The 27,760-nt window shown below is 39.9% G+C and overlaps 1 protein-coding gene across 1 annotated transcript; it reads left to right on the top strand.

Moving 5' to 3' along the window:
• The first annotated feature begins 4,480 nt into the window (after nt 1-4,480).
• LOC118771457 lies at nt 4,481-5,897 on the top strand. Its single transcript, XM_036519466.1, has 2 exons — nt 4,481-4,543; nt 5,070-5,897. Exon 2 carries the CDS (start codon nt 5,077-5,079, stop codon nt 5,848-5,850), a length of 774 nt encoding a protein of 257 aa, XP_036375359.1. The 5' UTR covers nt 4,481-4,543; nt 5,070-5,076; the 3' UTR covers nt 5,851-5,897.
• The last annotated feature ends 21,863 nt before the right edge of the window (nt 5,898-27,760 follow it).

Raw genomic sequence — 27,760 nt, 5'->3', positions numbered from 1 at the left:
AAAAGATAAAATGTATGTGCCTTTCCCATCTCAGTCAGACTCTTAAGTACAGGCTGTTGCTACACAGCACAGAGTTCCAGGGCGAGCTAGTACAGAAAAGCTTATTGAGACCCTCCATTTCTGCAACCATGGAAACATCAATGCAATTGCACAACTGACTTTTGGAATCAGAGGCTCCATCATCCAAAAGAATTGGGCATTTCAAATCAGAACCAAGTACTTTGCAAGGTCATGCAATTTAATGACAGTTCAATAAGGAGCACTGTTCTGTGCACTGCAACTGACCGTGTAATATGAGTTTAACAGGAAGCGCTGCAGTCATTAGGGATATGCACCTATTGATTGACACTTTGCTGGCACACTGATTGATACATTCCTTTGGAGGAGGAGCAAGCTAAATAGCTGTCATCACTTGTCATTGGTCCATGAAGTGAGAAGTAGCAGGTAGGCAAAGTAGACAGAAGAGATGGTTTCTTCCTTTTTTCTGAAGAAACTCAACATTTGTGCCCAAAGGAGGGCAAAAGCCTTCAAAAATTACCTTTATAAAATTACCTCTACTATGGCAGCCGGGCTCCCTTTTGTTGGTTTTATGGAAGATAGACTGTAATGTAGCAATTTCTTATGTGAGATCAACAAATGATCATTTAGAATTTGGTCACTTGACAAAAGAAAAAGAATTTGCCATTCTGCACAACAGAATTTTCCCTTTTTAAAAAATAAATAAATAAAGGCAGGCTTCTCTCACAATAGACCGCTCAGCTTAAATAAATGTAATCTCATTATGACTCACAAGGCCCCGGCTGTAGTTCTTATCACAGGTTCCACACCCTTGTCCTGGGACAGTTCACTGGGCGTGGGCAAGTTGAGTAACTGCATGCAACACTACATAATTTGCTTAGTCAGAGCAACTTAGTTTCCTTATCATCCATTTATACCGCTGGATATTGAAGCAGCTCAGATTAAGTGTTTTGCTCAGGGGCACTGAGGCAGTGCAGTATGGGGAATGAGTACTTTTTGAAGTAAAATTAAGCTCTTGTTTGAACTCATTTGATTTACTCTCACTGGTTCAGATCCGTCAATACAATGAAAACGATAAGATGCCCTATCAGTCAACTACTGGGCCTCTTGTTCACAAGCATCAGAGCGGTAACTGTGTGGATTGTCTGATTTTGACATTTAACCATCTTCATCCACTATCAGCCCATCCAGATGATATAAATACCTGGTGACCCACATAGCTCTGAACTGATCCTGTTCCTTTAAGAACTTTTCTGACACAAATTATATGCATAGGTCATTTGGTGTCTCAAACACAGTAAAAGGACTGAGGACACTTTGTTGCTTTGCAGCATATATCTTGCATCTTGTGCTGTGTTTGGATGAGTAAGTAACATGCCAGCTTTTATTTAACCAAACATGCTGTCTGTTTGCTCTCAATAGCGGTGCCAATGAAAGTAGCGGATAGTAATCACTTCAATAGTGATGATTGATGAAAATGTGCTGTGGCTGTATAGCCATGGTTGAGTGTACAAAAAACTCTGTCTTTAACAGTTAATATGTCTGCATTGCTGTTATATCGTTGAGAGGCATTCTCTCAGGACCAGGGAACACACAAAATGTGAAAAATGGCAGCGGCCACAAAACACTATGCTTCTCCTTTTCAATAATTCATTATCAATCCATTTGAAAATAGTATTGTAGCACATTCAGCACATTCTGTCCCCTCTCCAAAAGGTGCATTATGGGTCGTCAGAGTTTCCTGGGCGGTATTCTGCTCAGAGCTGCATCTCCTTCTCAGACCTCCCCTTAGGATATATTCAGACCTGAGGGACTAAACACATACACATGGAGTGAATTTACGGTACCGGTAGTCCGTCGAGTACTTTACGTTTGAGAACACTAACAACATGAACCCAGCCTAGCCCAGGCAGTGAAAAGTTTTAGACTTCATTACAACAGAAACTCAGAAACTTCATCTCTCCTCTGCCGGACCTGAGAGACTATACCCACACACCGTGGGCGACCTGCGCCTGTGTGAGAGTCAGAGAATACAGGGTTATGTCTCATTTTCAACTCATCAAAGCAACAGGGACTACATTCTTGTCCGGTGGCGTTGAGCGAGTCTTCATCACACACAACCATAATATCAATAGTATCCTCAGAGGTGGGTACAAGACAACACTTACAGCATTTGAGGGCTCTACACAACACATCCGTGGAGGGTTTGCGACTGATTCCCTGAAGGCCATGCAATTTCAGTAGAAAGCTGGAGCTAACAAAGAATTCCACCGGGGTATATCTACCATGTAAAGAATTCAACGCGTATATTCTATATTATTACAGGATAGGACAGTGTGCAGGACATGTAAAAATCTGTACTCTGCCATTATTGAGGTGCTGTGCTTTTCTGGCTCGTTCTTGAAGTGTTGTGGTCTAGGACAGAACATCTGTAGACAGCATAGTGATGCTGCACCAGAATTTCCTGTTACCAACCTAATCCTCCTACAGCAGAAGGAGGATGGAACAAGTGCAATATCTGTTAAAAAAATATTGAATATCAGCAATGTAATCTTTAAGCCTTTGAACTCTCAAAGGGGAGCTGAGAATTCTCTTTGAGCATGCTGATATGCTTATGTTATGACATGTCATGGCTGTGGGGAAGTCTTTTGTATATTCATTGCAAAATGAACCGATTGCTACTGCATTGTCCACACTTCTTATATACTCAGCTGTAGATCTTGAAGTTCACAGGCATTCGGTTTCCTTATGTGTGGCGTGGTCCTTATGCAGCACGAGAACTTTCTGTGCCCTGCTGTTTCTCACATCTGATTGGTCTAACCTTTAAAACACTCTCATAGACACTGATGCAGTCATCTGCCCCCAATCCATCACAACACCAAATGTCCATAATTTTCTCTACTTCTGTGTGGCCTTACAATGCTGGATGTTATTTTAATGCTGTCATGTCATTCTTTGAATGCACTATTGAGTTGTAGACAAAAAAGAGAAAATTTCAAAGAATGCACTGCCCTTTACTTCTCCAAAACATGATGGCACAGAGTATCATAAACAAAATCAATCAAAAAGATGGCTGGTGTTTGCATATAAATACCATTTTATTAACTTGAATACATGCAATTTCTATCCGGTGTTGTATTTTTTAAAAACCACTGTGTGTTAAATCACCTCAAATTATAGCTATTTTTATCCTTTGGGCACTTACTGGTCCTTTCTGGTCTCTAATGCATATGTTCCTATCCCTCATGCAGTCACTAGTGGGTTGGTAAGTGGGTGACTGGAAATTCACAAGTTCTCAGGAACAAAGTTTGAAAAATGTGACTCATTATCACTCACATCAAACTTGAAGCACAAGCCAGGTGCGTCTCGCGTGAAGATAACCGCACTTGAGTTTCTGAAGAGCCTCTTACCTTTTGTCTTCATCCAGACAGCCAGCAAAGTTTTGTACCTCTTCAAAGTTTTACTTCATTGTCTGTTTTAATATAGTTTATCTGTGTTCCGTGTAATAGGAAAAGAACAGGTAGTTACTGTAGAGTGGGAGTATGCATTGGCACTTGGTCATTTGAATCACGAATATAATCAAGTTGTAAATTGTTTTCTATTTTTTCCACAGAAATTCTGGTAGTCTCAATGACTGTCAGTCTCATCATGAAATGTAAGAAATCCAAAAAAGTATCACTTACACTTGTCAAAGTTAGTGCCCAAGAGCTACAGTGGGTAATTACATGCTTCCCTGAGAGATAATCAAAGCAGTTAAATTTCAACTTGTTTCAATGTTCAATTTCCATTTCAATTTTTCAGTGTTTCCATGAATGTTGAATAATAGTTTATCTCGCTATTTGAATGGTTTTGCTTGTTTTATAACAAGCAATTAGTAAATGGGTTAAATTTTTGGTTTTGTAAAGGCCGAAAGATAATTACTGCTGCAAAAAAGAAGACTCCATCTGATCTTTGAAACTAAAAAGCTGACAGAGCATGCAGAACAATATCGTTACCAGGAATGTCCAAATTGCTCCCACATGGCATTGACTTTTCCAGCTTATGTCACCTCCAGGACACCGTACAGACGTGCAGACAGGGAGCTCAAGTAACAGCATGCCTTTCCAATTTCTGTCTGGCTCTCAGCACAGACTGCAGCTACACAGCACAAGGTTCCAGGCTAATCTAATAGAGAAACGGCTCAGTGTAAAGCCCACAAAGCAGTTCGAAATAAGAGTAATCTCATTATAATTTGCAATTCCTCTGCTGTGGTTCTTATCATAGGTCCCACACCCATGTCCCAGGACGGGGCACTGAATGTTGAAGAACTGAATATCTGCCCGTCATTCTCACTTCCCAAACTTGTGTGCCTGTCCCATTTACGGAGAAAGGGGGAAACCAGCCCTAGCTGCACAGGAAAGATTCAAACAACTTGCAATAACTGCCTACAGAGGAAACAGGAAACGCTGGGAGTCACCCTGCTGTTTAAACAACAGCCCACATATACTCGGTCCTCTGGATGCTTGTAGGCTGCTGAACAATAGCGGTAAGACAACCTTCCATCTGTTCCACTATCTCAGATTTCTGTAAAGGTTTATGGTCCAAAGTGACTGAAAAAAGTCACCTTCTAGAGTTCCTGAGCTTTCACATACAAAAAGTTTCAGTTTATTTCTCATGGTAACTACAACCACATTGAGCGTGAGTACGTATGATGCACATTGCTGGGCTGGCACGCCCTGCCCTAACAAAAATATATAGTCCATAGTCCTAATCGGAAATGATAGACAACAAAAAGATATTTTGACAATTCTGTAAAGGAATTTGATTTCTTTAAAAAGTAATCTTTGCTCTATATGAATACTAATATTAAAATAGACAAGAATTAATACAGAATTAGATGAAATGTTAGTCCCCTTTCTCCACTGTTTGTCTACTGTTTAACTGTGGTATTTAAACTGGTACCACAATGCGTATTTATGTTTTCAGTGTTTTATTCTTCCTATTCTGAACTGATATAACTGATGTAATCCTAGCAACTGCTTTTCACACTGTTCTCCTTACCTCTTGGACAGGTGCATTATGGGACATTTGACTTTCCTGTGCGGTGTCCTGCTGGCTCTGAGCCTTGTCTCTGTCTCAGGTCGGCCTGAAGACATACTGAAAAAAATTCAAGATCTTGAGGGGAAAGACTTCGGTCACAATTACCCTCGGCATGGACTGAATCTCCTCTACTGGTTTGCCCATGAGTATATTACATTTGACAACAACAACAACATTCAGTCAAAGCAGGACCCTAAAGAAGGCGTGTTCGGATTTCATTACTTTGGAAACAAAGAGGCTGTCTTCCCTTCCTTGCGCAACCAGAGAGGCTACAACTACTATGCCGTCGGCAACTTGTTCGACAGTCAGAATTTGCCGGAAAGCCAAAGGCTACCGGATTATGTCACGGAAGAGTTCCGCAGCTCCAAGAACTTGGACTCCCGCGACCAGAACAACAGGGACCGCATTGTCGTCCGGCGAACGCCGTACGGCAGCATCGACGAGGTCTACGTCACGCAGCACTACGACTTCAGCGCCGGCCACGGGAGCCAGTACGACCCAGACAATACTTTCAGAATCAGCAGTGACCTTCTAAAAGACATTCGTAACCTCCCGCGGGACAAGTTCCTCAAACCGTTTCCCCCGAGGGCCCGGACCCACTACGCGCTGTGCCATCCGGACAGGGGCTCGGGTCAGGAAGTCCGCTCGGATGAATGCAACCACAAGTTCTCAAAAGCAAACTGCCGACCCTCCCTGAGCTCTCTGATGTGCCTGTGCTGCGTTGTGTCGTGGCTCCTTATCGGATTTCTGTGAGCCATTTTGTGACAGCTGGGTGAGATGAATTGCACTACAACTATTAAATTACGGTACATTTACATTTATTCATTTGGCAGACGCTTTTATCCAAAGCGACTTACATAGGTTACAGTTCTTTACAATGTTATGCATTTATACAGCTGGATATTTACTGAGGCAACTGTGGGTTAAGTACCTTGCCCAAGGGTACAGCAGCAGTGTCCCAGGGGGGATCGAACCGGCAACCTTTCGGTTACGAGTCCTGCTCCTTAACCACTATGCTACACTGCCGCCGCACAGTACTTGTGCCTGCAGTGTCAACCATTAACGCTTTTTAAATACGTTGCTTTAGATATTGCAATTCAAGGCCTTGACCATTCTGGACCGCTGTGTGGTCACTGCGGGATGCTTATACAACATGGGCCAGGGGCACTGGTGTCCCCGCCCTGATCTGTCTGTCACCTGCATGCACTGACCTTTGAAGCCCTCTCAATGACAGATGCTGTTGATCAGGGGTCCCCAACAGGCGATCCACAAAAGGTTGATTTATATCCCATTCACAGCACCCAGGCATATGCAAAATAATCAGCCAGTGACATTTTTTTTTATGACATTTAATGCTGCACAAGATATGAAGTAGGCCTAGAACAAATACAATGCTCATATTATTGTCAGGATCTGAAGTATTGCAGTGTTGATTGGTTTTGTATGCTTGTACTTTCATTGTAACTTGACACATGTATTTATTTTATCCATTCAAAGGTCTTGTTTTATACATTTTTACATTACATTATTGTCATTTATTATACATATATATATATATATATATATATATATATATATATATATATATATATATATATAGCTGAACATGAAACACATTTGCCAACAACCACACACAAGAGTAGTGACTGAGATACATGACTGGACAAAGCTGTGAAGCTGTGAAAGCTTCACACACCCAAATCCTCAATAACAACACAGTTTATAACTCCCAAAACTTCTTTAAAAATCACTCTTACATTCAGGGACACCACAATTTGTTATTTATCTAATCACATGTTTGAATTTCATTGTTGGTTAATTGCGTTATCCACAGGCTAGCTAGATACATATTTGATTATGTTTGGCTACAAATTGAACATACTTGTTTTTACTTGGCTTCGTAATGACACAGCAGCTAACTGTATTTCTATAAATTCAGTTTATGAATCACATTTTTTTATCCGTCAGTTCTTCGCCTGGATACTTATGAGCAATAGTGCTTTTCCAGTTATATTTTTGGTTGAGTTTTATTCATTTATTGAATCTGGTTAGCAGCTCTTACACTGTAATGTCAGCTGGGTCACTTGCTTGTTTTTTTTTTTTTGTTTTCATCCACAAATGACTTGGCAAATTAACGACTGTTTTGACCCAAGTTCACTGTCTGTGGGTAAAAATAAATATTAGCTAGTTACACATTGTAGAGGGAAAACAAGAGGGCAAAACCACATTTTTACCACTGCGCTGAAGAGGCATTGCAAACTGCCTATTGTATTACTTGGTGAATTAATTCAGATATTGGTAACTGGGAAGCCTTTTTTTCAATAGGAAACTGTTAATAGAAACGATTGATGAAAAGTATCTGGCGACCCCAGCAGCAGACTTTAATATGACCCGTCACAGATCCACCATTAATCTTATATTTAAATACACTTAGGTGCACTTCATAAAATAAGGTGCTTAACAAGGTTCTCATCAAAAAGGTTCTGTAACTTTCAGTTCAATCTCCCTTGTGTAGTATGTATGAGGCAGCACGCCCAGTTTTAGGAAATTACTAATCTGGAAAGCAACCTCCTTTCAGATTTCTTATTTTAGGCCATTTCGATGTTTTAAAGAATGATTTAGAGATGTAATTGGCAAACTGGTATGGCTGTGCTGTCTCTATGCACTCCTTAAGGAAGAGTGTATTAAAAGCCTCAAATACTTTGTACAAAACATATTTGCATGAATGTGTTTGTGTTCTTCAGTGAAGGAAGGTGATGTCACTGAGCCCTAAAGCCAAAAACTAGATGTTAAATCGTGTACTGCCTGATGTACTTTGCAGAAATGTACTTTTGATCATTTTTAAATTTTTATTTAAATTGCTTAGAAGCAGGCAAATAAATGAAAGATGGCATACAAAAGGCAGCAGCAGGATTACTCTACTCTCACAGTAACAGAAAAGACTTATGTTATCTTTTATTCCAATTTTCCTATGCAAAACAAAATGAAGAAGTCTGGGTAGTCCAGGACCACAAAGGAGTTATGAATGAGATTTCAGGTCCAGGCATATTTTAACAATGCAATGGGGGAAAAAGGATGCATAACAATTTTGTTTTCCTAGTGTATTTTCGAAATAAGGCTTTGCATTTTTCTTTTTCACATTTTTGAGTATTGTGAGTGTGTTTTTGAGGGGTATAAATTGGCTCCTGTATAATATGTATATTTACAGTAAATAAATAGTGTATACCGTTATCACATTTATATGAAGAACGTTGATTTCTGTTAACAATGCCCTCTTTCTCCATTGAAACATCTATTTCATAGCAGGTTCTTTGGCATCTTTTGGCCGTATGTTTTTTTTTCCAGAGTATTTGCTGTATTTTGTACTTAATTTGCTTATAAAAATGTGAAAAATGCAGATGTAAATGATCAGACCAGTTCTGACCTTTGGCTGTTTTACCTAAAGGTAATTCTTTATCCTTTGCAGAAAGAGAATTTCACCTGCGGTCTAATCTTTTTTCCCCCCATTTTTCCCTTGTTCTCCCTAATTTCTCTTTTACCTTGGTCTGCGATTATTACAGGGTCACACATCAACCCACTCAAATCAGGACACGACAGAAAGAGATGAAGTCTGCCAGGCCATTAGGAGAGTTACATTTGTGTCTTACATGGAAAAGTAATACTGTTATTATAATTGGTATTATATAATTACAATGAATAATTTTGTAACGCTTTATTAGGAGTACATTAGGAATACACATTTCATGTATTTCACTCAAATACAGTTATATGCCTCCTAAATACATCAAAAACCATATTTCATACATGTGAACCCTATTAGTTAGCATGTGGTTACAATTTACTAATGTATATTGATGTAAATGTAAATAATTGGAACTCATTCTGCAAATGCTTTAACTCATACAAATGTACAATGTTTTTAATGGTGTTGCTGTCTTTTACTTTTGCTTCATAAGAACTTGCATAATCCTTTTGCCCATGATGCTAATTTATGTGATAGTTATTCCAGCTATTTTTGCATTCTTATGCTACATCTTGATTGTGACCAGTGCTGTTCTCTAGGCGATTATTCTGGGCCATTTCAAGCCTCCGCTGCACATATTTCATTACTGTATATCTGTGTAACCATCCACCATGTGACTCTACAAGGTTACATCTTAAATGTTTGGAAATCCAGACACAAACAAAAAGCTTTAAGGACCACCATTTATACTGCTGTTACATTTGCAAGACCACCATATATGATAACAATGGACCCCTAAGACTGGACAAGTCAATGACAAGAAAACTAGAGCATCTAACTAATGTTAGCTGTGTGTGGGGACTGGGTTTGAAAAACAGCTGAGGGTCTTAGCATTGTGGATGGACGCATCAGACAGAGGCAGCTATGCCTGAATGAGGGAGGGTCATGGAGGACTGCACCACAGAGGGATTACACATTTAACCATCTAAGACTAGGGCAACCAATGTAACAGCAGAATGAAAAGAGAGGAACCGAAATAAAAAGAGGCACAGAAGCTCAAAGCACTTTTAAAACAAGACTAACAACAAAAAGCGATGCCTACCTCCTGTGAGCCATTCCATATGTCACACAACGGCACAAAAAAAAAAACTGCACTTTAATCTCTGAAGAGGCACTTAACTCTAACCTTTATCGCTGAAGTCATAAATAATTAATACCTTGGAAAAGATTTACTGGAAGATCTAATCTAACTCCATCTCTAAAAGCAGCATATAGGCAAAGGTTTTACAGGCCACTTGACCTGGCTTTTTAGCAAAGCATGGCCATCAGACAGTGTTTTGCTCCTTATATAGGACTTTGAAAACATCTGAATCTATGTTGCTGTCATATGAAGAAGACCCAAAGATGGGTCTGAAGGATTCAGAAATTGCACCTGTCAGTTTAATCAGTTATCCTCAAAAACAAATGTGCTAAGTGGATTGTTACATTTCCTACAGAGTTTCTTTGATACCTGACAAAATGGTAAACAACTGTATTGAATTGTGAGGGCAGCATATTTTCAAAATTCTTCCAAGGGAGAGAGTTTAATTTTCTTGCCCACACACATACCATACAAAGCAACCAATAAAGACTCTACGTTTTATTGTAGTTTACATTGCAATTGACACTTTCCCACCACATACTAAGTTACATTTTCTGTACAATGTAATGAGAAAGAAATACAATGAGAAAGTATGCTTTTAAAAGCCCTGTTAGCCATATTAGGACATCCCTTGTCCTCACCTTAACTCCCTCAAACTAATGCTGAGTCCCAAACCACCTCCCCACCCCTCTCCCCTTCACTGCAGGCCCCCTCCACATGAGCATTTTCTGACATCATCGAGCCGGCCAGTGAATAGGCGAACCGTGAGAGGAAAGGGGAAGGCAGTAGGTTAAAAACGTTGACTTCGGTACATCCTCCATCCTTACTCACAATCTAGCGACAATGGCATTCTACGCATAACAAATTCTAATCATTATGCAAACTAAACAATCAATAATAGGCAATCATAATAGCACTGTATGTCATTCTGTCACTAGCAAGCTAAAGGTACCTATTTTATTTACATAAGAAGAAAGAGATATTTATGCAAAACATTATGCTTGCCTGATGACTTGATGTTATAAGTAATGCATTTCATGTATAAAATGTATAAATGATTTATAAAATACATCTCTACATTTTATAAAATGCAAAACATGAAAAACACAGGACGTGAGCTATGTACTGCTGTTTGCATTTATGCAATGTCATGTTAATTTTAACTTCAGTGTTTCATCTAACACTACTTAAAGTTTGCAAGAATCATTTAGAGTAACACACCTCAAGTTGCTAGAACATTTTACATTTACTTTTACATTCACTTCTAAAAATAAGAGAGTGCCATTAAAATATTCACAAGGACAATGCTACATACACAACAGGACAGACCATATCAGAACATGTACCATTTTCTGACACAATGATATAATGACTACTGCCATTGTCATTAAAGAAGTGCTACAATAGATTTCAATAACTGCAATAATGCATACCATGCAGTTATACTAAGAACAGACAAGAAAAGGAAATATTTAAATTAGGGTACCTGCAGTGCACTTAATCCTTGTAAAATTCACAAGTAAAATTGTCATAAAGACAATTTCTTAACAGTGAGCGTCTGAGAAAGTGAAGACACATTTTTTGGTGACTGCAGCTATATGATATTCAGCATACAAGTGTATTAGAACAGAAATATCAAAACAACCTCTGTCGACAAGATTGCTGTGACACTCAGAACAGTGGGCAGTAAGCTAGTTATAATTAGATAAATCGTAATTACCTTTGTAATAGTACTGCAAACAACCTGACTGACACTGTTAGTCTAACAGCAGGTGTTGTATCAAAAATGGCACACTGTACAATATATTGCCAAGTGAATGGCAAACTTTTGTTAGTTTTACAGTTTGTAACTTTGTGCAAGGATATTTTATATTTGATTCATTTACTTCTGAATGATTTCTCTTCTCTCCATTCAGAAGTATAAACATAAACCCAGGAGGGTGATCCCCTCATTCACAGAAGGGCTAAATAATTAAAAATCTTTTTTTTTTTTTCAATTTCTCAGTTCAAAACTACATTTAGAAAATGTAAATGCTCTGGCAAATGGGAAATGCCTGTTACTGTGAAATGGCACACATGGAGAGCAAAAAAAGACCACTGTCTTTCTGTGAAAAAAACCTTGGTCAAGCTCTTATGGTACATAGCATGGTACAATAGTGACCTACGTTAGCACTGTTCCGCCCTCCTTACCTTCCTTATGTCTCTTGTGTTATGAGATGTCTTAGTTTCCTATGCAGTATCCTGCTGGCTGTGCACCTTATCTCTCAGGCTGCCCCTGAAACATATTCAGATCAGTTAAGGACCTACAGTACCACTTGTGCACTGAGGGAATTATGTTTGAGAATACTAACACACCTTGAGGGGGAAGACTTTGGTCAGTCTTACTCTTAACATGGATTGAATGACCTGTACATGCTGAATATATTATATTTGATAATAATGACTGAATGCTGCCAGCGCAGCTTCACCCCTACTACCCCACCCCCACCCCCCTCCCAAAAATGGTGAGTTACAATTCTAGTACTACTGATTCCTACTAAAACAAAGCCCAAACCCAAGCTGTTTCTACAAACATCCACCTGTTTAAAACAGGTGATTTGTAAGCTATGTAGATCACTGGATCATACCGTTGGTTACATGAAAAAATACTGTATATCATTCGCACTAATATTATAATTGACTTCTAAAGTTGTTTTCATCTAAGAATAACTGAATTCTTTGGTGTCTCTGCTTCATCTACATCTAATTGAGATTATGTTTATAAGCCTACCCCTGGCACCTGGGACATAGACAGGGTCAGGGAGAAAACAATACCCAAGCCAAAGTATACATGGGCATGTTTGAGAGTCCATTTGTATTGAACCCCACAGATAAAGCTTTCCTCTCTGGCATTCATCTTATAATAAGATAACAGAACAGAGAGAGTTCCTTGAGTTCCATAATATCAAAATTCCATGAATAATCATTGCACGTTTACAATGAACTGTAACAACCACCAAATTAGTGTTATTGGTTTGTTTTGTGAGTGTTTTGATAGCTACGGATAACAACTCTCGAAGCATTTATCACAAACTCACAGATAAGAACACAATATTTAGAAACAAGAGATTCCACCCAGGATTGATCTTTGCCAATTCAATCACATTTTTCACATTCACATTTTTTTTTCAATTGCATCTGCAGTTCTGATGCCACTTACGATACAGAAAATATGCCAATTTTAATCAGAGAGGCTGCAAAGACCTTATGACTGATGAAAATATGACTGATTCAAAGATATGTCACAATCAGACTGCCTCCAGACCAAAGCCAAAGAGAACAGAAATAACCAGTTATTATCAGAGTGAAATTATAATTGTGGACAACGCACATAAATGTGTTTTGCCTGCAAGTGTAATTTTGGTAGCCACCCTATTATTGACAGCCAGTTTGTGATATGAGGCAAATTTCCTGTACCACGGTTAGTCACCCTTTCGATTCCTGTATTTCATAAAGTTGTGTGCATAAGCTGCACTGAGGCAGATAGATAAAAATACACATTTTAATATGACATGTTATGCAGTGAGCAGATTCACATTTTTCTTCCACATTTCTGAGGTCTGTGTTGTAAGACCACCATAAATGGCAATAATAAATTTGCAGATTGGACAAGGCAAGTCAACGCCCTTAGCAGATAGCATTGCCATGTAAAGGGAAAGGGCCACAGATGAAAGGGGTATGGAAACAAAAGTAAAAATCAACACAGACAAGACCATTATTAGTATGGAAATGAACCAATCAGAACCAATATGAAAACCAAAAGCTTTATGAGGAGAATAGACATTATGACAAAAACACAACATGTCAGCAACACAGACAGTGAACATGCGCAACCAGATATATCTTGCATGAATGCTACAAAAGCAACACAGTTGACATAGTCAGAGTCCACCTTCTGTGAACTATTAAGCCAGTAAACAAACAACGGGTTTATAACCACTTGACACAGACCCTCACAACGGTATTGAGGTCATTTCAGGTCTTGTCCTCACTGGTCTTACTGGTCATACTTTGAAAACATATGAATCTGTCTTGCTGTCACATCGGAAGCAGAGAGAAGATAACTAACGGTAAATCAAGTTGGAACTTTTACCTTTTAATCTGATCAGTTATCCACAGAGCTCGGGGTGCTGAATAAATTTGAAAATATCCTACAGGGTTGTGTTGATGTTTATCATCTTGAAGATAAATAGGATTATTGCTGCAGGGTTAACATGGGGTAGTGTTAGCAATGGCAGTGAAAAGTAATAATTCTGAAAGTTTATCCACTTTTAAATTGTGTTTGAGCAATCTATGACTGTACTTTGCACATAGAAATCAAAATTTACTGAAGGTGATTCCTGAAGGGTTCTAAAAATTGCTAGCTTGACAAATTGAGAACAGCAAGATACTGTATATTACTGCATGTCCTAAAATACGGAATAAAAAAGACCCCAGTCCCCAGTTAATCACAGACAGTGTGGGTTAAGTAGGAACTTTCCCAACTTGCAAGTCTATGCAGCATATTGTCTCATGCAGCTATGTGGTTGACTGGGATTTTACAAGTTCTCAGTAGCACTACTGCTCAAACTTGAATCACAATCCACACATGACTTTCTCCAAGATAAATGTGCTTGAATTCATGAAGATGCTCTTGGCTTAAATTTTAATGCTGACATCCAATAAAGCATCATAACAAGCCAAAGCTTCCAAATGCTGACCAAAATTCAGTAAGGTTGATTCATTAATGTAACAGTAACATGTAACAGCAAAAAGGGAAGTGAATAAAGTATTCAATTCAATTAAAATTATTGAACACTTGTCAGTTTTAAAACAACATATTCTTACCAAGACCGTAAGATTTCAAAGAAAATAATGTATTGCAATTTATTACATTAACTATTATCACATTGGTCTGCTCTCGGTTTTTGAGGTTCAGTACATTAGTTCCCCTGGCTGGCCTTGTCTAGAAAAAATAAACTAATAAACTATGATCTTATTCAGAAATTACATGATTGATAAACATGTGCAACCAACACTTTGAAAATTGCAGAATCTGTTAATTATAATCTGTATTTTTTTCCACTAGAAAGAAGCTATTACTGTCTATGAATACTGGTATATGAATCAGCAGTGAGTGCCCAACCCCCCCGAAACACACACAGTACACACACACAGGTTACACACAGTGCACACAGTACACACACACACACACACACACACACAAAGTACACACAGAGTACACACAGATAAAATATACACTAGCCAACTAGTCATAAACCAAAAGGCCATATTTATCATTGACACTGAAAAGGGATTTTATTCCAGCTGTTTTCAGTTAACTGTTTGTTTTTTGGTACTGTTCCCTCTGTTCTTATTATCTTTCTGACAGGTACATTATGGGACGTCTGAGTTTCCTGTGCAGTGTCCTGCTGGCTCTGAACCTCATCTCTGTCCATGGCTACCCCTGGGACATATTAACAACTATTCACGACCTTAAGGGAAAAGACTTTGGTAACAGAACACCTCGACATGGCCTGCATCTCCTGTACTGGTTTGCTACGGAATATGTTGATAGAATTGACAACAATGATAACATTCAGCCGGCACAGGACCCCGAATCTGAAGCGTTTGGATTTCATCTCTATTCAAACTGGAAGTTAGTCCTTCCCCGCGTGCCTTATGAGAGTGGCTACAGTTACCACAGTGTCGGCAATTTGTACCGCAGTAGAACCTTGCAATCAAACGAAACGCTACCAGATTATGTCATGAGGGACTTCCTCAGGTACCAGAACTCTGTCGATAGGGACAGGGACCGCATAGTCGTCAGGCGAATGTCGTACGGCAGCATCGACCAGGTCTACATCACACAGCACTATCGCCTCAACACTGGCCATGGGAGTGACTATGACCAGAACAATACTTATCGCATCAGCAGTTCCCTTCTCCGTGACATAGGCAACCACTCACTACAGAAGTTTGTGAAAGCTGTTAGGAGACGACGACGCAGAGTAAAAGTGTTACTATGAGTTCTCAAAGGGAAAAATGCCAATCCTTCCCAAGAACATAGATATTGCTCTTGTATCTCTTGCAGTTAACAGGTGCAGTTGTCTCTCTGTGACTGTGACAGTCTTATTAATCAAATCCATAGTTTTCATCTATTTTTTTCCTTTTCTTTTTACATACATATCATATTATTTTTTTCTGCTGCAGGATTATTGCTGCAGGATTAATTCCCAAATTAGTTTTATTGGTTTTGATTCATTAGTGTTTTGATGGATAACAACTATCTAAGTACCTATTAGCCAATTTAATCACGTTATTGAGTTCAGTAGTTTTGACACTGTTTGCTGTATATAAAATAAGCACATGACACGCCAGCCAGTTTCAAGCAGAAAGGCTACAAAGACCTTTGGTTAAAAAATCTGACTGATTCAAAGATATATCACAATCAGTCAAAGAGAACGCAGGTAAGTAATTATTACTATTATGAAATTATATGTTTGGAAAACGCACACACAACACAGAAATTTCCTGTTGCTCCTTACCTAATGCAACAAAGACATCCAGTGAGCTCTCTGAAATGCATTGGCATTGAAAAGGTGACTATGTCGCAAAGGAGGTTGTGTGTCATTTTGGGTGAATACACTTACAGTCTCACAAAGAGGATTGAATGAACCACTTCCATTTCCTCCTCCTGCTCCCATTTTCTCCAATACATTTCTTTGCAGGGTTTTTCTTTTCTGCTTTTTTACCAAACCTCTTTTTGTGACACCTCCTCATAGATAGGCCAATTAAATGTGATGCTTGATCCTTGTATAAATTATACGTTACACTTTTCATCCAAAGTGTTTTCTTTTGCAACCTTAGCCACAGAACCCCCATGCACCACGATGCTTGAAGTTGGATCTACACAGAATTACTCAGATTTATATAACTCTGTTTTTCACAGAATGTCAAAAATTGTAATAAAAAGGAGAAAAAAAGAAAAAAAAATACAGTATACAGCTTTACAGCTTAGGCAGTTGGAAACCCTCAAAAATATATCATGAAGTCATTGTCTCTGGCCCCTTTCCCCCTATTAACAAAAGAAATCCTTTCAATCAGACTGACAATACACCTCAGAGCTTATTGGCCACACCTTCTAGATAAAAGTATGTCTCTCCTATTGCAGAGGAGAGATTCAGTTAATTTTCTGGAATGGACGACTATTTGAGGGCAGAGCCCTCCACTGGCTTTACATCATCTCAGCCACAGATTTAAAACTGCTATCAGTTTAAAACTTGATGTTTACAGGCCATTAGGGCCCTTCTCAACATTTCAGAAAATCTATATGCACATATGCTAGACACCACCACCACTCCCTCTGCTGGGACAGAATGATGCTTTTGACTTGTCATTGATAAAGGAATCTTAATTGAATCCAAAGTCATGTATTTTGCATCCTATTTCCAGGGTGACTTTACAGGAACTGTGTTACCTGTTCTAAACCTGAAAGCTCATACTTAAAAAGCCACATTTAATACTTATTCACTTGATTCAATTCTAACTTTTCTTTCAGATATCCAAGTGAAACGTGATGGTACAACTTTATTCATTTTATTTCTCCCGATATTTGGGAAAGTGTGGAATCCCTCAAGGTTTTGATCTTGGGTCTTTTCCCTTATGTAACATGTTACTCCTTAAAGTTATTTGAAGTTATTTTCAGACCTGGTGCGGGTTTCTAAGGCTTTGCAGATGGTGAAATGAAACATTGCCATGCTAAGGTGCTTCCTGCCTGATGCTATCTGTCAATATTGAAGGCAAAGCTGTGCATGAATTTCTTTAAAATCTCATATCTTTTGTCCACACAAAATACTGTAGATTAACTCCCAAGAGTTTTATCTTTGGGTACTGCTAGGGGAACAAAGGAAATTTCCCACTTATTTACTCACTGTTATTTGTGTTTTGCGTTTTTTCTTTCTTTTTGTGCTTTTAAGAGCCAATCAGTAATATGATATGTTACTGCCCTGCCGTCCACAGGGCATATTTTCGCCTAAAACTAAAAATACATAAAGTATATATTGATCATATTTCATAGATTCTATTACCACCACTTTGGTTTTCCACCACTAAAGCTTCATCAGCATTCCGGTTGGGTAGACCTGATGCAACTACAGTTGTTCATATGAAATGCATTCTGCGACAATTCCTTTGTGAGGAGGGCTACATCAAATTTCATCAAATGAAGAGCTAATTTTTCATAAATATTTCAAAAAGCAGCGTACATGGTCAGAGTACTAAAGGGTAGTTGTTGATCTAACAACTGCCCTGCCAAATGATCGTATGCGGTCATATGCGATAACCGCTGGATATATGTTTTATGTGCAAAAACTTTCCTGATGTTTTGTGTAATGCTAAGCGGCACTGTCATTACCCATTTGCTCAATGTTGTACTATTTGAGACCATGGCTTCTCTTTTGGACAGTGATGAGATGCCATCTCTGTCTGCATGGGTGGTTAGAATGACCGTAATTGGAGCTGGCACAAATTTCATGCCCCAGGACACCTGTCTACTCTCTTCAGTGGAGTGAGATTAGGGGATAAATATTCATCCCCTTGTTTGTATGCAGACGATATTCATTCTTTTTCATCTGTTTAAATAAATAATGGCAAACTGATTATTTTCAAAGCTGGCAGGCTACATGGTGAAATTTCGAAATAGTCTTGGCTTGGGCGTATCAACAGTATCGATATATGGCAAGCACAACATATAGATACATATCTTCAAGCAGTTAGATCTTAGAACAGTGGTATTTGACTTTGTGTGAAGCATTTGTCAAATTATTTTCCTTCAAATTAGTGTGATCCTTACTATTTCTAAGCCTCAGTTGTCCTACCCTAATTCAAATAAGAAAGATGAGGAATGTCTTATCTTTTAAGTGTTAACATTTATTCCAACAAATTTAAAAATCTTTCCCTCTAAAAAAATTGGACACACAAGAGACAAATTGATTAAGATAATGGGAAACATACAATCAAAGACATTTTGATCTAAAGACTTAGACAAATATAAATCATCAAGTTGCCTATGTATGAATTTCTTTAAAAAAATTATTAAAAATTTTTTTTTTTTTTTTGGCTTTTTTGAAGAATCTAAATGTAAGCTATTTTTGATTTGTTTATGACACTTTTTTGTTCACTGTATAATTCCATTATTGTTTTTTTTTTCATAATTTCGATGTGTTAGTATTATTCTAAGGTGTGGAAAATGGCGAAAATAAAGAAGGAAAGGTGCGTCCAAACTTTTGCCCGGTACCGTATGCTGGAACACGAACACCATCTGAACACAGCGCAGTCCTAACGCGACACCTTGGCCTGCCACTCACAGCGCGCCACAGCGTGCCTGTCCGCCCGTCCCCGCTGGTAACAGACTCGATAAACGGAGCCTGTGGTAGCGGTCGTGTTCCCATGGCGATCCGGAGGAGAGCGGGACTGACAGCGCCGCTGGGGGATGCAGGGGGCTCATGACAGGCGCGGTCCCCCGAAGGCTCGCGCCGCACGGCAGTCATCGCGGTTTGACTCGAGGGGAGGGGACGCCAGGCCCGAAAGGCCAGCGGAAGACTGACGCGAGACAGAACCACCCGACGGGGTCCAATATCAAAAAAGGTAGGACTGGGGTGTCGGTTCGAACCCACAAAGCCCTCAGCGGATGTGGTATTTGATGCAAAATATTGCGAGGTGGGTCAATACTCCAACACTATTGACATAGTTTACACAAAATATGTAAAGTGCCTCACCACTGCCATTGGAGAGGCAAGACAAATGCGCACAGGCGGCAATTGAAATGAGAGCTTTTGATATTGGTTTGCCAATTGTCCCTGTTTGTTTTTGAGGGTCTTCTCAGGTCACCGTGTGAAATGCTTCCAGAAGAGGTTCCCTAAGCTCTGAATTATAAATGATGCCGGGGGAGAGACGGTGGGCAGGAGCTTGCAGGAAAATCCATATTCCTTGGAGTGTGTAAAACCGGCAGTGTTCTCAGCTCGGCAGAGTCATGTTAGGTCAGTACCACAACCCCACAGGAGCACTGCACTTATTTCTCAGGAGCTCGAAGGTGTTACTAAATCAGCCCTCTGGAAAACATTATTTGTTTAATTACACACTACACGGGAGGAATAATAGCCTACACCCATCTGACAGGTGGTGAAAAGCTGCCAGATGCACTGTGATGTCTCTAGTGTGTCAGTTTCACTCAGCATGTCAAATCACGGCAAAGTGCTTGACCCACCTTCAGTGGTCGAGCTTTTAAAGTGTTGAGATACCGCGCATGCCTTTTCTTTTTCGAACGGATGAAAGAAATTCCAAACTAAGGCTTACATCCTATTGGGAGCAGTTTGTAATTTGTGACGCTAGCCCGGGTAAGAGATACATCAGACACATATCTGATCTTGAACCTTTGTAAAAGCCCTGGGTGTCTGTTAGCAGCTGTGATGACGAATTCGGATCGATCCAGCCTCTAACCATTGCCCTAATGTTTTTTAACCTGTCAGTTTATCAACGTGGCTAAAATAGCATGGACTCAAGTGCACAGTGCAGTCTGAGCTCCTATTATATACACCTGTTAGTGTGTCTGCTGCCAAGGAGCAAAGATTCACATCATTTAGAAAGGCGTGTGAAAGTGTTCAGTGAGGAGGCACTTAGGTCCACTTCAGAGAACCTACAAGAGAGCATGGGGGAATTTAAGTTACTCTGTAACAGGAAGTCGTGACTAGCAAGCTCATGTGTCAGCCCCACCCACTCACACGTACACACACGCCTGCGTGCACACACACACACACATACACACACACACACATACATACATATTAAAAATATTTCTGCCTGCATAAGACAAATGGCTGCAGGTTTTGAATGTGTTTTTTCATATATTTTAATATTAATATTATTCCCACTGGAAATAGTGTACTGTGAAATACTCTGTTGCTGTGGTATATCACTTCGTTTTTCATTCCTGAAAAGTGGTCCTGAAATGATTACATTTATTTCATTTCATGTATTTGTTAGCTCCAAATGTAGGGACCGTAAATTATTAACATTCCTATTCATTCGGGTTATTTGATATGGTTATTGCTGTTAGAATTGATATTTTCTTTTGTATTCAGATATTATGTTTGGTTTGTCAGATCTAAGCTGGGCAGTAATTTCATTGTAAGACAACGCAGATAAATCTTATTCAATATACTCTGAATTCTGCATGCTGGATGGACCATTCATACCACACTAACAGAGCTTCAGCAAGTCCCAGGTGACTAAAACAGCACCTTTGTTTGATGCAGAAAACTACATTGCACCTTTGCTTAGCAGATACCTTTATCCAGGGCATCTCCCATAGCTTACCGTATCATCCATTTACACTGGATATGGATATTTTACCGAAGCAAATCAGATTAAGCACCTTGTTCAAGGGTATCACCTGGGAATTAAACCTGCAAGTGTATGTCTTTAACAACCGTGGCAAACTTCCTGGAAAAGGTATTTCACCCTGAGCAGTTATAAACGACCAGGATGAATGGATGAACAACCTCTGCGCCCTACTATAGAGAAATCACTGTGCCCACTGTAGGGTTGAGAACCAGGAACCGGGGCCCAGCACAGACTTTTTGAAGGGCAGGGATTCAAAATTAAAAATTAAATTTAATTAAAATAACTGGCTTAGTAATGATTGGGGCTGGTGTTTGTCATGCAAAACATCTCCAAAAGCCACAGAGCAGTCACAGCATTTTCAAAAATCAGACCAAACAAAAAAAAAAAAAAACAGCACAAGTCAAGGAAAGAGAGAAAAAACAAAAATGTCTTAACCCACGGCAACCAATTACTCACAGGGCTGTAATAACTGACAAGAGGTAATATTTAAACTATTCCTTTTAAAATACACACGAAAAAATCTGCAAGGCTTCATGTTTTATTTTATATTCTGATCAATTACTCAGTTGCCTTGAACAGTCTCAGGTAACTTAGAAAAAGCCCACATTTGCCGAATTAAAGTCCTTGAGAAATAATATGAAAATAAGAATAAGAATAAGAAAAGTGAAAGCTTGTTTCAGTACTATGACCAGGTCATTGACCTTTATAAATTTCTTTCACCACACATCGCCCACTAAGTTCAGGTCATTTGACCTGCATTCAGACGTTTTGAACCCTGCTCCCACGCTCAGATCTTGCAAGTTGCATTGCCAGCGGCAACGGAAGTGATGCATTCAAAAGGAACCTCAGATTTTGTGCACGTGTCTGGCTGACTATTTTAAAGCTCACTACCTCCTGAATAACATAGTGTAGGTGAAGGGTATCCAGCTTTAGCCCATTCTCACTCCCCATGTTGCTTAAAAAAGGGTGTATATTAAAGGCATGCCTGTGCTCTGCATCTAGTCTCTCTGCAGTTATAATGCAGATCCCATCTTTCCCTTTATATTATATTAATGTCATTAGCCAGAGAGACTTGCAAAGGGTGCAATAAGAGTACCACAGCAATGTCCCAGCAGGGAATTGAACCAACAACCTTTCGGTTATGAGTGCTGCTCCCTACCAGTATACCACACTGCTGGCTAACAGCATATGTCCCTTACGTGTCATTAATTTTGTTTACTTATCCACCGTACACTGGGCAGGTACAATCACTGCAATTCAGCGGCAGCCTGAACCTTTTTTGAGATTGGTTTCAATGTGCGTCTTGATACTCTCATTGTGCAGGGTGCATAGGGGAATATTTGCTGCAGGGAACACTTTGGTTAAAAAAAAAATCTTTAAAAGTTCTGCCTGTCTTTGAAAGGTCTGTTTTACCTTGGAATGTGTCAAATACTGTTTTCTGAGGGGTGTCTACTGCCTTCTTCTTTATTTGCCTGTGTCTCGATTCTCCTTTTGTTTCTAAATGCTTGTTGCCACTTGTCTTTCACATGTAGTCCACTGGAACATTGCTGAAATAATGTGGTAGATTAGTGAAATAAAAGTACATCGCCATCAAGAAACGTTTCAGCAGGGTATTACAGTGGCTGTGCTGTCACAGAGATATTTCCTCCTTTACTCATTTTTGAGATTGGTCTAACCAAACCAGTTTTCAGCTGCAACAGGTAGCCTGTAATATTGAAAAATCACTAAAAAGCTAAAAGTCACAGATCCGTGACACCTGTGACCACCTTGACAGACACCTGGCCTTAGCAATGGTCGAACTGGAAGTCTTGGCTTAAACCAAATGTACTTGGGCCCAAGCCCCACTAGCCCCCCACGTACATGAGCCTGCCAGGAGCCATGCATAAGTATGGACATTGCACCACATGCTAATCATGCTAACAGCGGACAATAGAGTGGCACCTAAGTCACTCCAAAGGAGAACTTGAGACAGAGCATGGGAGAGTTCAAGTTACTGTTAAATATGAAGGAAATACTGGTGAGATATGTGACAACCCCACCCATCCACAAATACACACAAACACAGACTATGTAACACATATGGACACAGGGGTTTTTAACTTTTACGAATTTTTTTATTATTATTATCAACAACAGCAGTAATAATATTAACAGGAATGACCAGATAAAAATGACCTTATCACACTGAACTCTGTGCTTCTGCTTCAGAGGAATCTCTGAGCTTCTCTGGGGTTCAGAACCAGGAGCCATGCTTTCCACTGCAGAGCTGTTGGCATTGCACCAAATGCTAATCGACCGGGAACAGCAGAAGCAAAATTATTTACCTCTGTCTGGAGCTTTTGGACACATTATTTACTCACTGAATGGAGGCTGGCTGGAATCAACGTGTCCCATTCGGTGAGTAAACACTGCGTCCACAGTCTCTGGACTTTCCATGCGCCCTGTCCTGGAAAATAAACAATTTAATTCCATAATAAGCATGCGTGCATCTGTCGTCAATGTAGGGAATTAGGCTGCTAGGAATTAGGCTGCATTGTAGAATTAGCATTACAAAACAGCAATTTTTGTTTGTATGCTGCTGCTGATGATGGGGTAGTATTGGTGAAGAGATAGGGGTGGGGTCTGCTGAACTGCTGAGCCAAAACATATGTTGGATGAACGCCCTGTTGCTTTAAGGAAAACAGGTGATTTTTTTTTCCCTCAATTAGCATTTGGATACGATTGTGTGGTTTACCCCCAAAGCAAACAGCTTCTTTTGTCTCCATAATGTTGCTCCTGCATATTGCCAGAGAGCCGCCCCGAGCCACTTTTTAAAAAAAGCATTCAACTCATTCAACCCTGTACCAATCCTTAAAGTCTGTCACAGGCCTGCACTGAAAAAAAAAAGTCATTCTGAAAAAACGAGTGCATAAATAAATATGAGAAAGGTGCGAGTCGAGATTGACGGCGAAACGTTCTCAAGGCCCTGCGGTATCGAGAGGGGACACTTCTGTTATCTCTTCCCCGCACACGGATTGTACCTGCGAGGCGGGGACAAACGAGATTGCTAAGGCACAAAAAGCGGCCCCGGCAACCCGAACAAGAGCCTCTGCAGTGACTAACGGTCACGCCCGGTGCTCCACACATGACAAAGGCGCACGCGTTCACTGCCCGCTGTTAGAATAGCGCAGGCGTTAACACCGGCATCCTCCTCACAGCGACCGAACAGAATAAAAGAGCTGGCAAACGTCAGCCGTGGCAAGGACACCCGTCGCTTTTTGTTGGAGGTTCAGATGAGGCAGACAGTAACACATCGCAATTGTCCAATGAGCCGGTCACAGTGGATTTAAATTCGCCGAGGAGCCCTGCATTTGCAAATTTGCGATTCATGATGTTGATTATTCATGCCTCTCTCTCTGTTCCTAGTCACAGAGTGCCGTGACAGCTCAAGCTTTCATACATTTATTTTATGTATTACACATCTTTGTTACATTAATACATTACTAATTGTAATCGTCTATACATATCATATCATATACATATACATATACATGCATATCATATACATCATTAACCCATTTTTATAGCAGAAATGTGGTTGTTTTTTGTGCAATGATTCTTTATTAACAGCACAGCAGAGTCTTCAGGGAGGTCCCCCTGTGCTTGATCAGCTGCTGCCCAACCCTTGCATCTTTATACATCCCTTTAAATTGCATTTGCCTTTTTTAAATTTGGAAAGCTCAGTGCTTTTCCTCATTTTTCTCCCAATTTGGAATGCCCAGATGTAGCAAAGAGAAGTTGCTCTTCCTCACAACCTCCACTAACAACCTGGGAGCAAGTAGGCAAGCACAGAGGTAGTAGAGCACAGGTAGGTAGAGCACAGCCAAGCATTGCTTCTTGTCACGCCACAGTCCCCATGCCAGGCGTGCACAGATATGAGTCAGAGGAAGACGCTTCATACCTGGTTCAAACCGGTTTATACCTGAAGGCTGCAGGCAGCCAACTGACCAGCAGGGGTCAATGGTGTATGATGATAGGGACAAACCTCAGGTCAGCGTACCCACCCCTATCTCTGGCATTGTCAGTTTGCTCCACTGCTATAGGCTCCCAGCCGTCGTCGACTGATGACATGGGCGGGATCAAGCCTGGGCCACAGAGCTCAGCTTGCATTCAGGGCGAACACCTTGACCTCTCCCCTCTTGACGTCACTGTGTCAGTGACATCCTGTGATCTGACACTGACAGGACTGAATGTCAGTGGCTATGCTATCACAAGAAAACCTGCCCACCCTAAGACACAGGGAATCCACAAAGGCCGCCTTCGGCAAAGGACCAAATGTTGTATACAGCAAAAGCGGGTGTAGGTTGGAGAAGATTGCAGCAGCCTCTTCACTACAGTGGATATAAATGCCTTATGCAATACTCTCAATCAAAGAGCTTAAGTGGGTTTATGTGTACTGATGAAGGAAGCAATGAAATGAATAATCATTTGCCAGTTGAAAGAGGCTCTGGAAAACTTTTGGAAATGTAAATAACGCAACGATAAGTGGTCTGTAACTGTGAATACGATTACGGAGAATCAATGGGAGAGCAGGCCGGCTGTTTCTGAATAATTTATAAAGCGCAAAAGACAGTCGTCTGATTGATGAGCTAGGTCGTTCCAGCTTAACGAGGCCATCTATAATAGTATCTCGAGAAAATGATCTGCAAGCCATTGACTGCAGTGGAAAATGGCCTCTGAGCTTAGCACCAAGCTTAGCGCCGAGCTTAGCACCAAGCTTAGCGCCGAGCACCAACCTGCGCCAACCCACAGGAACACAGGGGACATCACAGGCGACAAAAGAGATCACAGGCCCGTCAGCTGCATCAGATGTGATTGGAATATAAGCTCAAAAGCTTTACTGGATAACGTGCTGTGGGCAACGTGGATAACAGGTCATCGAAGGACGCTTAAGGTTGTTCAGCAAATGGTCAGCAGTTTTGACTGTTGTTCACATTCAACACTCTTGTTTATCATTTAACTGGAGCTCAATTTTTTATTTCCTGGGAAAAAAAGTTGATGGATATTTATGAAAATGAAAACGAGGGATGTTTTTGTTTGGCCAAATCATTTGAATGTATAATTCTGATGTTAGGTGCATCCTTAACATCCCCCAGCTGTCTAGGGATAATGTTATTATAATGTTATTATGTGATCCCAAAGATAATTAGGTGTTGTCTCTTTAAGACTATAACCTATTAAACCAGAATCAATATATAACAGCTTAGTAAAGTTTCACTATTTCGGGTCTTCATACAAATCATTAGTGGGTGATTGGTTTATTGTATTATATTTAAGCTTCTTATATCTCAAATGCTAATAGTATTTGGGCATTCATGGTTGAGCATGCTAACATGCTTAGATCAGAGGCCTAACATTAAAGTTAATAATATTTATTTCAGCGAGCACACTTCTAAGAGACCTCAAGGAGAGTTTAGCGGCTAATCTGTGCGGCCGAGTTTCAAGGCTTTCTGGTCAGGAGCCTTTGAAGGAACACAGGGATGGGAGTAATCTTTCTCAAGGTCGTCCACACATCTCAGAGGAGCTGACCGTTTATTCATTTATTTATTTATTTTTCTCCCTGACAGCCCATCGGATTAAGGCTTTCACTCAGTAAGCGCGTTTTTGGGAAGAGCGGCTCCGGAGCTAAACCTTCCCAAACATCTTATCTCGGCCTAAGAGGCTCATGGGAAATTAAAAAGGACGCCTCACTCCCGGGCATCTTGGGATGGTGGTTTAGAAGTGCGTGGTTGATTTGGATCTAAAGAGGAAATATAGGATCTCTTTATGGAAGTCATACTGCAACACCTGCTTGTTAAACCCAGGCATGACTGGGCTTCAATCAAATGATGAATAGCAGGGTCACGTGACGGTACAAGAGCTGGCTTTGGAACCAGTAGTTTGCATGATCCTGTCCTTTAGCTATCCAGGTAGACAGAAATTTTATCAGTAGCACATTACCCCTGTGTCTTGGTATATGAAAGAAACATACTGTTTTTACTCGTGTTGCTTGTATTGGGCAACTGAATTTACAACTGAAGTTCAATGGATCAATGCCCATTTAACTGCCCAAACAATGTAATTGATGATTCATTTCCCACGTCATGGGATGTGAAAGAAGTGTAATGTTTTTTCTCATGTCTCTTCAATGAACTTGAAATTAAAATCTTTTTAACTCTAGCTACAACGGTGCACTAATAAAATTTGATGGAGCATCTGTCATGTTTTGCAAAGACTCAGAACAAAGGGGAGCCACAGTTAGGCTGTCTAATTTAACAAAGAAAGACAAATGATGCTAACATAGGACAAATAAAGGGAGCTGATTGTAATATGCATTCCATTGACTTTATCACATTTGAGCAATTATTTAAAACACACAGCAGTTACACATTTTTCAAATTGCATGAATAAATCATTTTGGTTCTGATAAGCTGTACGGCAAAATGCGCAAAAGCAAATCAAATCTGTTGTAAAACGATCATTTATATGCATCTGAAATGACAGAACAACATTAAGTGCTGAGTCAACTCACACATTTTGATTTACATTCATTTGCAGATATTGTCAATATTTATTCATACAGTTCTATTTGCATTAGACCTTTGAGCTTTTGTTCTACC

This window comes from Megalops cyprinoides, chromosome 24 (genome assembly GCF_013368585.1).
Source record: "Megalops cyprinoides isolate fMegCyp1 chromosome 24, fMegCyp1.pri, whole genome shotgun sequence".
Classification (NCBI taxonomy): domain Eukaryota; kingdom Metazoa; phylum Chordata; class Actinopteri; order Elopiformes; family Megalopidae; genus Megalops; species Megalops cyprinoides.
This window is presented reverse-complemented; position numbering and strand designations above follow the sequence as displayed.

Coding starts and splice junctions, on each gene's coding strand:
- LOC118771457 (XM_036519466.1), top strand. CDS start 5,077: ATGGGACATTTGACTTTCCTGTGCGGTGTCCTGCTGGCTCTGAGCCTT.